Genomic DNA, 14020 nt, shown 5'->3' on the forward strand with positions numbered 1-14020 from the left:
CTTCCTTTTGGGAATTTGGAATACATAGTAACAAGTACAGAATGCTGATGATCTGATGGGTGGATGGATGGACAGATGGACGGATGGATGGATAGATGGATGCTCTTCTCTAAGCTGCAAAGCCAAAGCATTTTGTCACCACATGCTTTTTTATTCAGCACTAGTGCCCACCTACCATGTGCAAGCTGTAGTGTTGGGCTTGGGGAAGACAGCCTGAGTGCTGTGTTTCTAACCAGGTTTCCCAATGTAGGAAACAAATATTAAGATATTTATGTATAATGAAATGAATATGTTTATTTCATTTTGCTTAACCACCTACTTATTTCACAAACCAGTATCATTGAAATTAAGGAAACAAGTATACCAAAGATACAGGAAGCGTGTATAGCCAGAAAATCATGTTCATAGGCACATTTAATAATGTAACAGGATACAAAGCAAGATCCCTATGCTATTCATGTATTCTTTCACATCCCTGTTTAGACACATGCCCAAAAAAAGAGCACCCCAAACACTTGACATTGTTGGAGGTTGAATGCATTCCAGCAGTCTCCATGGTGCTAAATAGCCACTTTAAGTCCGTACTTCACATTGCATCTATCTGTGCAGACTGTGATCATTCGTATCCTCTTTGTTCTAAAAATTCTAATTTTTACCTCAGAGGTTTCTTCCCCAGCAGTCTGCTGGAAGCTCCCCAGTGTCTGGGAGGCCAGCAGGCCCTGGACATTTCCAGGCACTGGGGAGAACCCTGAGCTGTCCTTTCTGGCCCTGGCTGGCCCAGCTCCCTCTGCAAGCTTCCTGTGCTGACCACAGTTCTAGGGCCAGAGCAGATAGCAATTCAGGAACTGCCTGCAGTGGTGGCAAGTCCCCAAGCACCTATGGGGAAAGGCAGCTCTATTTCCCCATAAAAAGGGCCCATGTCCGATTTCAGAGTCAGGGAATGAGCATCCTTCTAGGTGCTGAGGACCCAGCAGCCACTGTGATTGACAGGACCACAGCTCCACGGCTCTTACACTGGCGAGAAGGGAGACACAGGTCCCGAATAAAGACAGATGAGAGTCCTTTGTCGTGAAGAGGATTAAGGAGACCGTCAAACAAGGCAAAGGATAGAAAATGCTTTGGGGTGGAAGACCACTTTTGAATAGGGTGGTCAAAGAACCGAGGCCTGAAAAAGGACATAAAGCAGGTACAGAGGAAGAGGAGGAGGGCTCCAAGCAGGGGGTCAGCAGAGGGGTGCAGAGGCCCCGAGGCAGCAGCCAGCTTGAAGAGGTCACGGGAGAGACTCAGGGCTGTGAACCACAGGAAGCCCAAAGTCTGGTCGGAATTGGGCAGGCCCACACAGTCCTAGAGTTCAGTTTTTCTTCTAAGCTGTGCGTTCTCTACAAGGGTGACATCCCTCTCAAGGGGGAAGAGAGATACGGGTTCTTAGGGGCAAAAAGAAGAAAGGAAAACAAAGCAGACCAGTGAGAAACACTGCTGTAAGCTGTTGGGGCTTTCCTTGGAGGGTTTCAAGGCAGACTGCCACTGGACCTGAGTCGCACGGGCCAAGGCTCCCTGGAATAAACATCCCTGGCCAGGATGAGTCTCCATGACGCAGCAGGCTATGGGAAGGAGGCTGCTGGAGGCCCCTACTCATCAGCCTCCAGTACCTTCTTGGCCCCTTGAAGTCATGTTGGCTTTGAAGGAGCAAGGCTGAGTGAGGGTCCATAGGGCCAGCCCCGCAGCTCACAAGAAGCCAGGGCTGGTCTGGGGGTCAGAGCAGGGCAGAGCGGTAGAGGAATTCAGCAGCCAGAGTGGACCTCCCACCCTGTCTTGTATTCCCCAAGCCTGGCCCCCACAGAGGGCAGAAGGGAGTCCAGACTTGCATACTAGGGGTTCCCTGCGTGCACCCCAGACTCCCAGAAGCAGGGACATAAGGTCAACCCCTCATGATCTCAGGTACCAGAGAGGTCATGCCTGAGACCTCATGCCCTCCAGCTTCTCAGCAAACTGGCTCCGAGTGGTGGGCACAAAGCAGAGGTCTTCGCTCCTGAAGAAAGCACTGGGCAGGGAGCCGGGAGCACAGGCCACCAACTCTCCCCTCTCCTCCCAGGAAAGCCGCGGCTCCCTCAGCTACTCCAACTCCGTCAGAGGCCGAACCAGGGGCCACCCGGGTCGAGTCGTCCTGCGGCACAGGGTGCCTCAGCTCAAGTTCACCTGCAGGGTGGATGGCCCGTCAGCAGTGGAAGTCGTTCCTGGGGAGAACGCTAGCTACGATGTGTCCATATCTTTCCTCGAGTTGCCCCTGTCCCAGCACGGAGAGAACACGGGGCAACACTACGCCAGCCGGAGGAAAGAGGTCTTCCTCCAGGCCACACTCCACAGCCCCAACCCCAGCCTGCGGCTCTTTGTGGATACCTGTGTGGCTTCTCCAGACCCCAGTGATTTTACAACTGTCAAGTATGATTTGATCAAGCAAGGGTAAGGAAAGTGGAAGGCCCTGTCTGGTTGATGTGGTTGACTATTTACTTATTATTCCTTTGGGGGACCTGTTTTGTTTTGTTTTTTAATAATTTTGTTTATTTATCTGGGCTTCCCACGTGGCTCGAAGGTGGTAAAGAATCTGCCTGCCAATGCAGGAGACGCAGGTTTGATCCCTGGGTCAGGAAGATCCCCTGGAGAAGGAAATGGCAACCCACTGCAGTATTCTTGCCTGGAGAATTCCATGGACAGAGGAGCCTGTCAGGCTGCAGTCCATAGGGTCACAAAGAGTTGGACACAACTTAGAGACTAGACAACAACAGTTTATTCATTTATGCTTATTTTTGCCTGCACTGGGTCTTCACTGCCGCTCACTGGGCTTTCTCTGGTTGTGGTGAGCAGGGCCTTCACTGCGGTGGCTTCTCTGATTGCAGAGCATGAACCCACAAGCACACGCGGGCTTTGGTAGTTGTGGTGCACAGGCTTAGTTGCCCCCTGGCACGTGGAATCTTCCGGGACCTGTCCCCTGCATTATCAGGCAGATTCTTAACCACTAGACCACCAGGGAAGTCTGACCGTTATCTTCTTAACTGGCAGTCCTAAATCAGAACATTGTGCCCAGAGTCTTCATCCTGTCCAGAGGTGGAGCCCAGACCCTAACCATCCCTCTGATCCCAGCTGAGGGCAGATAATTATAGGAAGTCTAGACAACATCCCTTGAATCCCCAGAGAGTCCTAGGCAGAGCCTGTGCTGTCTCAGGCTCTGCTGACTCATGCCTCTCTTCCCTCCAAGTTTTATAACTATTGCATTCCCCATTCCTCAGGGTATTTGGCCAGCACTGATGGGCTGCTGGGTTATCCTAGGCTAAGCTCTTACAGTGATGAGGTTTATTCTGGCACCTTTGGTTAGACATAACATTTGCCAAATTAGAACTCAGGCAAGATGTTTGCCTTTATAGCTCTTTTATCCCCCAACCAGCGCAAAATGCTTATGGATGGGTAATTGGCAACCAGTGTGAAGACATCAAAAACTCACTTTCTGATGGAAGCTCCAGAGTGGTAAGAGCCACTAAAGCGGTGAGCGCTTCCTAAAGCCCCTGAGAGGCATCATGGTGCCTGATTCCAAAAGTTGGGGAGGGCAAGAGGCAGCACCTTCCACAGGTAGAGTGAGCCACGGTGTGGGAAGTGCACAGATGTGGTACTAAGCCGCACTGAGTCAGAGAGAGAAAGCTCTTCCCTTTTAGGTCTCCCGTTTCAAAACTTGGCAAGGAGAGGGAGTTCCCTAGTGGTCCAGTGCTTAGGATGCAGTGCTTTCACAGCCGTGGCCCAGGTTCAATCCCTAGTCAGGGAACCAAGATCCTGTAAGCCGAGTGGCTACATATATCAGAGAGTCCAGAATTTAACAACTGTCATACTTCTGCCTATTTTATTAACAGGTTTTATTAGCTCTTCTTTCTCTAGTTTCCTAAGATGGGAGCTTGTTGTTGTCGTTCAGTTGCTAAGTCATGTCCAACTCTTTGTGACCCCGTGGACATAGCAATGCCAGGCTTCCCTGTCCTTCAGCATCTCCCTGAGTTTGCTCAAACTCATGTCCATTGCATCGGTGATGCCATCCAACCATCTCATCCTCTTTTGGCCCCTTCATCGTTGTGTAATGCCCCTTTTCATCTCTAATTATCCTGGCTCTGAAGTCTGTTTTGGCTGAAATTAATATAGCTAATCCAGCTTTCTTTTGATTGGTATTAACTTGGTAAATCTTTCTCTATCTTTTTACTTTTAATTAACCTTTATCTTTATATTTAAAATGGTCTTCTTATAGACAGCATATAGTTGGATCTTGTTTTTTTTTAATCTACTCTGGCAGTCTGTGTCTTCCAATTGGTATATTTAAATCATTCACATTTAAAGTGATAGTTGACATAGTTGGATTAAAATCTGCCTCCTAGTAACTGTTTTCTATTTGTTGCATTTGTTCTTTGTTTCTGCCTTCAATTCTCCTTTTGCTGCCATCTCTGGTTTTAATGCAGGTTTAATACATTTTATATGCTGGTTTTAATTGAGCATTTTATTTTATTCCATTTTATCTCCTCTAAATATATCATTTACTTCTTTCTTTAGTTTTTCAGTAGTTACACAAAATAAATTTTAAAATAAATTAAGTTCACCTTCAAACAATATGTACTGTGCTGTGCTTAGTTGCTGGAGAAGGCAATGGCACCCCACTCCAGCACTCTTGCCTGGAAAATCCCATGGACGGAGGAGCCTGGTGGGCTGCAGTCCTTGGGGTCGCTAGGAGTCGGACACGACTGAGCGACTTCACTTTCACTTTTCACTTTCATGCATTGGAGAAGGAAATGGCAAACCACTCCAGTGTTCTTGCCTGGAGAATCCCAGGGACGGGGAAGCCTGGTGGGCTTCCGTCTATGGGGTTGCACAGAGTCGGACACGGCTGAAGCGACTTAGCAGCAGCAGCAGCAGTGCTTAGTTGCTCAATGGTGTCCGACTCTTTGCGACCCCATGGACCATAGCCCGCCCAGCTCCTCTATCCATGGGGATTCTCCAAGCAGGAATACTGGAGTGGGTTGCCATGCCCTCCTCCAGGGAATCTTTCCAACCCAGGGATCAAACCCAGATCTCCTGCATTGCAGGAGGATTCTTTACCATCTGAACCACCAGAAAAGCCCAAGAATACTGGAGTGGGTAGCCTATCCCTTCTCCAGGGGATCTTCCCAGCCCAGGAATTGAACTGGATCTCCTGCATTGCAGGTGGACTCTTTACCAGCTGAGCTACCAAGGAAGCCCCTCGAATAATATAGCTACCAGCTTTAATCTACCCTTTTGAAAAAATAGAGTAGGTAATAGTTCTGGCTAGCATTTACTTTGTTTTGTTTTTCTGTTATGTTTTACAGTGCCTTTCTGTTTCTGGCTAGGAATGGTGGTTTTTTTCCTCTCATCAATTTAGTTCAGTTCAGTCACTCAGTCGTGACCAACTTTTTGTGACCCCATGGAGTGCAGCATGCCAGGCTTCCCTGTGCATCACCAACTCCCAGAGCTTGCTCGAACTCATGTCCATCGAGTCGGTGATGTCATCCAACCATCTCATTTTTTTCATAAAAGAAAGAGTGGGTAGTGGGAGGAACTCTGGTTGAAATTCAGAGGTTTGTGTCCAAGCCCAATTATTTGAGCCAGAATTAATCCACACCATGCTTTAAATTGGTACTTCCCAGGTGGCACAGTGGTAAAGAATCCAGCTGCCAATGCAGGAGACACAAGAGACGCAGGTTTGATCTCTGGGTCAGGAAGATCCCCTGGAGTAGGAAATGGCAACCCGCTCCAGTATTCCCACCTGAAAAATTGCATGGACAGAGGAGCCAGGCAGGCCGCAGTCCCTGGGGTCAAAAAGAATCCACACGACTGAGCGACCAAACAGCAAACAACAGCGTGCTTTAAGTTAATCCTCTTGACCTGGGGTTTTTCTTCCCATCAGGTGCATCAAAGACAATACTTATATCAACCTGCACTCCCGGCAAAAGAATGTAGCCCAATTCAAGTTCAACATCTTCAGCATTCTCACCAGCTATGACGTGATCTATCTGCAGTGTAAGGTCACCATCTGCAAAGTGGGGGACCACTCCTCCCGCTGCTCCCAGGGCTGTGCAGGGCGAAGTAAGAGGGCCACAGGCCCCAGGAAGGCCACAGAAGAGCAGACTGAGCATTTCCAAATGGTGGGACCACTGGAGATCCACAAAGGAACTGATCAGAGAAAGACTCATGGGTGATTTCTCCGAGTTCCACATCAACCTGTTAGAAATTAGAAGCAAATTCTATTTCTGCTCAGCAAAATAATGTTGGATAAATCTGAGGTCGTCCTCATAGAGACAGATAAAAGGGCTAAAGAGGTTCTCTTCGAGGTTCTCTTCAAGGTTGATTGCTAAGTAAATCTTGTCTGACTACCAAATTTCTAAGGCAATTGCTGTCTTTGCAGCTAGGAGTCTTGCATTTTATAATTCTTCACTATCAAGAACTTGATCACTGTCTTAAACTGTACAACATGTCATAAAGAAAGTTATCTCTTGATACCACACTGCACTTAAAGGTATTTTTGGCTCCTTAATGTTTAGATGCTAGTAGTTGGATCTTTTTGTTTCTGTCACCCTGGTTGTGTGAGAATTTATTTTCAGATCTTGCCAAGGGCCCTGTGAAGAATAAACTAAGTGTCTATCAGAAAATCATTGCTTTTTTTTTTTTTAAATATAGGCATTGGTCAGTTGAATCAAATGTCATTTACTCATTGTCGTTTACACAAAATGAGCTTTATTTGTCTGTCTCGAAGAAAACAAATTGGGCCTTGGCTTTGTTGAGCTTGGGTTAAGCTTGCAAATGAGAGCCTGAGCAACAATCACAGGAACCCTTGGGGACTGCTCTGTGGGGTACCACGTGCTTAGTCTGTCTCCCAGATCTTCAAAGCCTTACAGGAAACCTGAAAAGCAGACAAAGAAAGATTAGCATAGTCCCAAATCCTCCCTGAAAAGAAGGGCAGCACCCACATAATCTAATCTCTCATTATATCTGAACAGGAAGAATTCTGCATTAGGTTCAGTGCCCTCAAAGTTGTCTTTAAAGAAACAGACTTTTTTTCTCTTGTTTTTCAAGACATATTTAGTAACAGTATTTAACACATGAGCTCTCAAGTCCAGGGGATATACACTATTGTCAAGTCCCTCAGGGAGGAGGGCAGGGTTTGATGGGGCCCGGAAGTGAACCCCAAATTCCTGAGAGATAAAAATCTGATAAGTGACCGGAGGAGGGACATTGCCTCTAAAGTGAGACATGTCAGTTTCACTGCAAACACGCCCTTCACTGAAAACCATCTTGGTAAAAGTAAGTTCCCTGCGGATACATAGTAGAAGTTGATGTGTAATTAATGGTCAGTTTGATGAAGATAGCATCTTTATATCCAAAGTTAATTATCTCTCACAAGTAGCTTCATCCTCAGTCACATGAAACAGTGATTTTAGCATCTGGCATCTATTTTGTGCAAGTGCTTCAAATTAAAAAAAAAAAAAAAGTTTTTCCAGATTACCAAGAGCTGCTAGAGTTTCCACTTTTAAAAGTTCGCCCATTAACTGTACTTATCTAAATCTTGCAGAGAAAGGCTAAGAGCTTCCAAAATTAGCACCTTATGGCCTTTAGCAAATCCCTAATGTGAAAAGTGTTGACAATTAATGCACTGAATTTTCAAGAATAAATAAATAAGGGACTTCCCTGGTGGTCCAGTGGCTAACACTCCACCCTCCCAAGGCAGGGGCCCTGGGTTCAATCCTCGGTCAGAGAACTAGATCCCACGTGCCACGACTAAGAGTTCACGTGGTGCAACTAAAGTTCCCACATGCCCAGCTAAGACCTGGCACAGCCAAGTAAATACAGAAATGAATTAAAAATAAATAAATAAATATGGCTCCAGTGAACTTCCAGTTCAGTACTCTGGGTGTAGTTCAGGGAATGGGACCCAGGAAGCTGCTCTTTCCAAAAGCACTCAGGTGATTCTTAGGAATGATGAAGTTTGAAAACCCCGGCTACTGTTAAGCACCTCATGTCGAACGGATCAAAATGCACTTAACAAGAACAAAGGTACAAACCGGAAGCTCCAATTAATACAGACAAAAATGGCCTGAGAGAAGCCTGCTCTCTCTAGCCAAAGAACCAACAAAGAGGCAGCTGGGCAGTTCTAGAAAACTCTGAGGCCATAACTTACTTGCTCCACGGGTGAAACTGTGGCCCCACCCCTTGCCTAGCCAGCAAAGGTGAAGTGGGGAGCCTGGACTTCCACCTGCTCTCCGTGCCCCTTACCTACCCTCTCCCCTCTCCTCCCCTCCCCTCCCCAGGGTGCTATCAGAGAAAGCAGAGTAAAGAGCTGGGCAATGAGGAGCCCCCTGCACCCTCGAGTCAGGTGGAGCCTGGACTTTCAGCTCCACCCAGCAGGTCAGAGACACTCCTTTGAGGCTGCTAAAACTATAGAAAAATAGCTTTGATATATATATATATTACATGCTAATCATGCATTGTATATAGCTCAATCACTCCACTACAAAGGAGTTTGTTTTTTTTTCAATAATTCCTGGTGATGGGATTTTACACTCTCTAGTGGGTCACAATATTTGACAGGTTTCACAGTATTACGCTATTACACCTGATGCATTTCTGAATACCCCTCTTGCATGGCCATCAGCAGGTGTTCAGTCAGTTCCTGATATCAGTTCCTGATAGAATGGTTGATGGGCCAGTAACCAGACAGTTTTCAAGTGCTGCTTGTAAATAATTTGATTTCCCCAACCTAGTTAAGTTCTTTTCACATTAGAAAAGATCTTGCCAGTAGCTGCGTTTAAGATGTATGAAGGAATGCAGAGGAGACTGACCTGCGTGGCCACTGGGGGAAGTATTTGGAAGATCTACATGAAACTATTAACAAGAAAATGGGGGGAATCTGTTTTGATTTGGACCTGGAATTCAATCAGGCACCTAAAGACTTGTTTGCCTTTATCTCCATGGTGTGTCCCCTGGCACACTGTATACTCATACGTAGGAGTAAAGAGAAAGCCTTTGGGCATCAGGAAAGTGGCTGCTGGTTAGGCGGCCCTCCCTCCCATTTTACATTAAGGAAACTGAGGCTCAGCGAGGCTAAGCAACTTCTGCAGTGGCAGGAGCTTGTGAAAGGCACAGTTGGTTTTGAATCAAGTCTGCCCGGTTCTAAAGCCTCTCTGTTATGTTCTGTTCCTACTGCCCACCAGAGGGGTGTCTCAAAGAACCCCTTACTCCATCCTGCCTCCCTCAAGGACCCTGCAATGCCTGGACTTAGGGTGTACGCCCCACATTTGGAACACACTTGCACAGGGCCTCCCGGGTTCTGGGCACTGTGCTGACCACTGAGTGGGGCTCAGAGAGAAATTGCACTGATGCTCAGGGGCTTGCTGGTGACAAGAGAAAATCCAAGTGCACTTGAACTTCTAAGATGAGGCAGGAAGTAGTAGATGCCAGGAGAGGAAATGCTCCAGGGACACTCAAGAAGGACTCGTCACTTCCAGCTGGCAGGTTTGGGGCAGGCTCCAGGGAAGGTGCAGGCTTGAATTTGCCTCTCGAAACCCTTACTGAGACTGGGGACACTCATGTCACCCTCCAGGCAGCTTCTCGGCCGCTCCAAGGGCTACTGTGTGAGAGCAGCTCACCTTGCTGGCTCTAAAGTGCTGAATGACCTTCCTCAGCCAAGCCTCAGCTAGATGAATGCCTCTCCGCCAGGAGGCGACCTCTTCCAAATGCTTAGTTCTACCATCGTTTTCTCCCTGTGAGCCTAGAGGTAGTAGTTATTTCTCATTATTTCCTGTTTTCCTTTTTCATCCTTTTTAGTAGGTAACCAACCACTTGTTACTAGTTAATTCCTTGAGTAAAACACGGGATGCTGACTAAGCAAAGGTTGTGCTAATGAGGGAAAGGACAAACTCTGGTTACAAACAGAGAGTCTGGGGTTGGAAGGGGGTTTCAGAGGCTCAGAGGAAAGAGCAGGGACAGAAAGGAGCAGCCCGAGCAGGAACGAAGAGGGGTGCATCCTCCTGCCTGTTGCTGAGACCAGAGGGATCGGGGCTTCACCACTCTTTACCACTCTTCACCACTTCTTTAACCTTCACAGGAGGTTAAAGACACTGCGGTTAAAGATACTGAAACAGCCGAGTCAGCAAAAATCAGTGTTAACAGTGATACAAAAAGAAGGAAAATCGGCTTCTGAAGATTTGGAGGATAGCAGGAGGAGGCATCTCAGGTTTTTTAAATGTCCTTTTGACACCACAGAGCTCAACCCCATCGTTACACAAATTAGGCGCCCTCCACCCAGAGAAACCCCGCCTGCCTAATACCCTCTGGGATGAATGGCGGTTCCCTCCTGGCCATGTAACATTGTCCACGGCACAGCAAGCTGGGTGAGAGTGAAGGAAGCCGGTAGAAGGAGAAGGGCTCGGGCACGGGAAGTTTACAGCAGAGTCTGAAACTGGAAACACTCTAACATCTATTTTTTTTTCCCCTGGGGTTGTATATATAGATGTATTTTCTACTGTTAACTCTCCTTATATTGCAATATAACATGATAAGCTAACTGTTCCAAGTCCCAAAGTAGGTAAGACACAAATGTAAGTACTTTTCCAACTAACAACAACAACAATACTGGAGGCAGAGAGGGTTATTTTCAATATTGCATTTATTCAAAAGCACATAAATATGGTATATAGTACATGATATAATGGAAACAGTATAAAACTTGACTTGAATAATAAAAGACTCTACTAAGAAAGAAATATTGTTCATGAAGATATTTGTACCCACCCAAGTCAGAGCCCCTCGTTTACATTACAGCAGCACGGAGGCAGGGCATCGAAGCCGGGATACAAGTTACATTCGTCACAGCACTGGAGGCTGGGATAAGACCCAGTGGTGAGGGCAGCACTGACCTTGTCCGGGTTGACCGTGGCTGGATTATTTTTTAAGGCCAAACAAACAGGTACCTTTGGCATGCTTAAGAAAAGACATACACAGAGCATAGGATTAGAATTTTTCTTCTCGGTCCACCTGTTACAACTGTCAGGGGGATCTGGAGAATTTGGGCCTGGAACCAATCAAACCCATGACACCAGCCCGAGATGAAAGCAGCTTTGCCCTCATCCCAAGTTCCTGTCCAACCCCTTCCTCTCCTAAGAGTGCCAGAAACGTAAGATGAGGTTCCAGCAAATGAGGGAGAGTGAGCTGCAAGTGCGGGTCACCCAGGTGATCACTGCAGGTCCGCCAAGTGCAGAGCACAACCCGGGAGGGTGCCGAGTCCACCGCCCCCGGGTGCTGGGGGTTACCTTCCTGCTCACAGGCTGAACTTCCCTAGAATGGGAACACGGCTGCTGCTTTTTTTTTGTTTGTTTGTTTGTTTTGTATTCTCCCCACTTATCACATAAAGAATCTGAGACATGGAGAAGCACAGTGCCTTGATCAAACACATACAAGTAGAGGAGGAGCTGGAAATAAAAACCGGGTCATTCAAAGCTTGAGGCAGGACTCTGTTCAACAAACATGCTGCCTCCTTGGAACGTTAATGCGTGGGAACACCACTGCTTCTGACAACCAGTCTCACCCATATTTGAAGGCTCCTTGCCCCCAAATTTAACGCTCCCTTTTCAGATCTACACTCCCTGGTGAGGCAAACCCCAGGATCTTCACACAACTCAGCTTCCCCAGGGTCCTACAGGCCCATCCCACTGTGCGCAGAGCCAGGGATCTGCTGAGAGCTCCCCAACTCAGGTGGGGGGAACATCAGCTCAGCCCATCCTCCGAGTGAGCAGAGGCAGACTCAGTCATGCCATCTTCAGTCTGCAATCCTATGGAATCAACCTGCTGAGGGTAGGGGAGGGCAAGGGACGGCAAAGCAGCACAGACCCAGCAGCTGAGAACATTCTCCTTGTGAGCTCACAGCCCCAGACCAGAAGGGGTAGAAAGCCAGATTCTACCCTCCCCGCCATGATCCTCTCAAACTCTCCCACTGTTCCTGACCTCGCCCAGGGTGTGGCCAGAGGGCCAGGGATGACCCCGCTCAAGCACGGAGCCCCAGGATCCCATGTGAGGGGGTGTTAGCCCCTCTTACCCACATCACTCACTTCAGTGCGTTGGCTACTTTGTAGTAAAGACCGATGACAACGGCCATCAGAACGAGCATGGCCAACAGGATAGCGCCACCGATGCAGAACATAATTATCGCGTTAACTTTGGAGCTTTTATCTAGGCAGAGAAGTACAGGCAAGCAGTGAACCTGGCTTCCCTCCCCACAGTCACTTAGCAACCACAATATGCTTCCTTCAGTGGAAGAAGAATGAACCCTATGCTTGTAAAGCACAAATGAGTCTCCCTAGGGGGGTGCCCAGGACCATAAGTGGGCCCAGAGATGGGGAGAAAGGTTCATTTCTAAGTGAGATGGGACTGAAACACAAAGTCCAGAGAGAAGGAAGGAAAGACAGTGGGAAGAATCTTTTTCTCTCTTTCACATGCAGTAAAGTGCCGCTGTAAATAACCTGCCTACACTGGAGCAAATGGTTTTACTTCCAAACATCTGGGCCTCCAGGTTCACTTTCAGAGTCACCTCTGCTCACTTTCAGAGTCAGAATTAAACCCCTGCTGTACATTAGGCTTAAAAATCGCCGACAGCAATTATTAAGGGAACAACTTTCTTTAAATGTTATGTTCATTAATCCTAAGAATATACTCATCTCTTTTGTAAGAGATATGTGTTTCAGGAAAAGGAAGTTTTTCCATTCTCCCTCTGACAACTGCCAATTTTCTCCTAAACCCTAAATCTTTCCAGGAAGTCCAAGTTATGTGGAATAAGCAGTTTATTTAATCTATTTATGCTATTAAATAACATAAAATTTTATGTTATTAAATCTATGTTATTATATCTATTTAATCTATTTATTTAATCTATTTATCTATTAATCGGTTTATTTATGCCCTTAAAATGGGATAAAATGACCCAGAAGAGAGAATGAAACCATCCAACTGCCAAAGCATACTTACGAGAATCTAAGTCGTCAAAGCTGGATGAAGGCTGACAGTAAAAAAAAATTGCAATTAAAATAAACTTGAGGGAACAGTACATCTTATCAGGGATTTCTCAAACCTTTAATTTGAGAAAGAAAATTCTAACTGTCCCTGTTAGGAGTAAGTGAGATGTAAGTTTGAAGAGCTCGCTTTTAGAAGTGCAGCCTCCACCAGAGCAGAATGGAGAGTCAACTGTCCAGCTCCAACTTCCGTGCCAATCAGGCCATAAGCTGTGTGACATCAACTCTTTGGACATCAGCTCTCTTTCATGGAGTTCTGAATTCCATCCCATGTTCAGATTTTTGTGGTACCAATGGACATGTAAATGCCCAAATACTATTTTAAATCATTTCATTTCAAAATCACATTTTCAGGTTCTGTTTCTCTCAGAGGACTTTTTTAAGGTTTGACTGTTAATCAAAAGCAAATCTGGGGGTTCAATATAATAAAAAGACAGTGATGTGGGGAGGCTAATATCTAAAAATGGTCAATATTTCTAAAAGTACAATTATAGAAGGCTACTTAGACTCTGTTTTAGCAACACGAGGAAGTAGTATATACTTATAGCCACTTAAGTATATACTTGTAGCCACTTAGTAGGATTCAGATATAAGTTCACTGGAGGAGGGCACAGCAACCCACTCCAGTATTCTTGCCTGGAGAATCCCATGGACAGAGGAGCCTGGTAGGCTACGGTCCATGGAGTCACAAAGAGTTGAACATGACTGAAACAACTTAGCAAGCATAGGTTCACTGACTTCAGAATATTATCATACTTCATGGTTAAGACAAAAAGATTTCAAAAAGCAATTTGAATATCAGGATATCTTTTAAATCGGGGTTCTATGATTTCAAGGTACTCACATCAACAAAGCTTGTTCCATTAAATGAAAGAATTTAACTACAAAGGGTTAGTCCTTGTTGCTCTGGCCAAATCCTTTAT

At 46.3% G+C, this 14020-nt stretch overlaps 2 protein-coding genes across 3 annotated transcripts in view; one reads left to right on the forward strand and one right to left on the reverse strand.

The window, feature by feature from the left end:
- Positions 1-9734, forward strand: part of LOC109579033 (scavenger receptor cysteine-rich domain-containing protein DMBT1-like) — an 89891-nt gene extending 80157 nt beyond the window's left edge. Inside the window, exons 31-34 of the mRNA XM_070780464.1 lie at positions 2093-2460; positions 5948-6126; positions 8346-8442; positions 9638-9734. Of these exons, the coding sequence (XP_070636565.1) occupies positions 2093-2460; positions 5948-6126; positions 8346-8442; positions 9638-9734 (741 nt within the window). The remainder of the gene's footprint in view (positions 1-2092; positions 2461-5947; positions 6127-8345; positions 8443-9637) is intronic.
- Positions 6763-13655, reverse strand: LOC109579095 (protein FAM24B-like). 2 transcript variants are annotated; one of them, XM_070781042.1, is made up of 4 exons: positions 13054-13655; positions 12141-12261; positions 10828-11016; positions 6763-6940 (listed from the first exon to the last, which is right to left on the reverse strand). In XM_070781042.1, the coding sequence occupies exons 1-3, from the start codon at positions 13133-13135 to the stop codon at positions 10833-10835; spliced, it is 387 nt and encodes a 128-aa protein (XP_070637143.1). In that variant the 5' UTR covers positions 13136-13655; the 3' UTR covers positions 6763-6940; positions 10828-10832. The 2 variants fall into 2 exon arrangements, with proteins under 2 accessions (XP_070637143.1, XP_019844155.2); XM_019988596.2 differs by lacking the exon at positions 6763-6940 and having other exon boundaries at positions 10705-11016; positions 13054-13654.
- Between the last annotated feature and the right edge of the window lie 365 nt (positions 13656-14020).

This window comes from Bos indicus, chromosome 26 (assembly GCF_029378745.1).
Source record: "Bos indicus isolate NIAB-ARS_2022 breed Sahiwal x Tharparkar chromosome 26, NIAB-ARS_B.indTharparkar_mat_pri_1.0, whole genome shotgun sequence".
Taxonomy (NCBI): Eukaryota; Metazoa; Chordata; class Mammalia; order Artiodactyla; family Bovidae; genus Bos; species Bos indicus.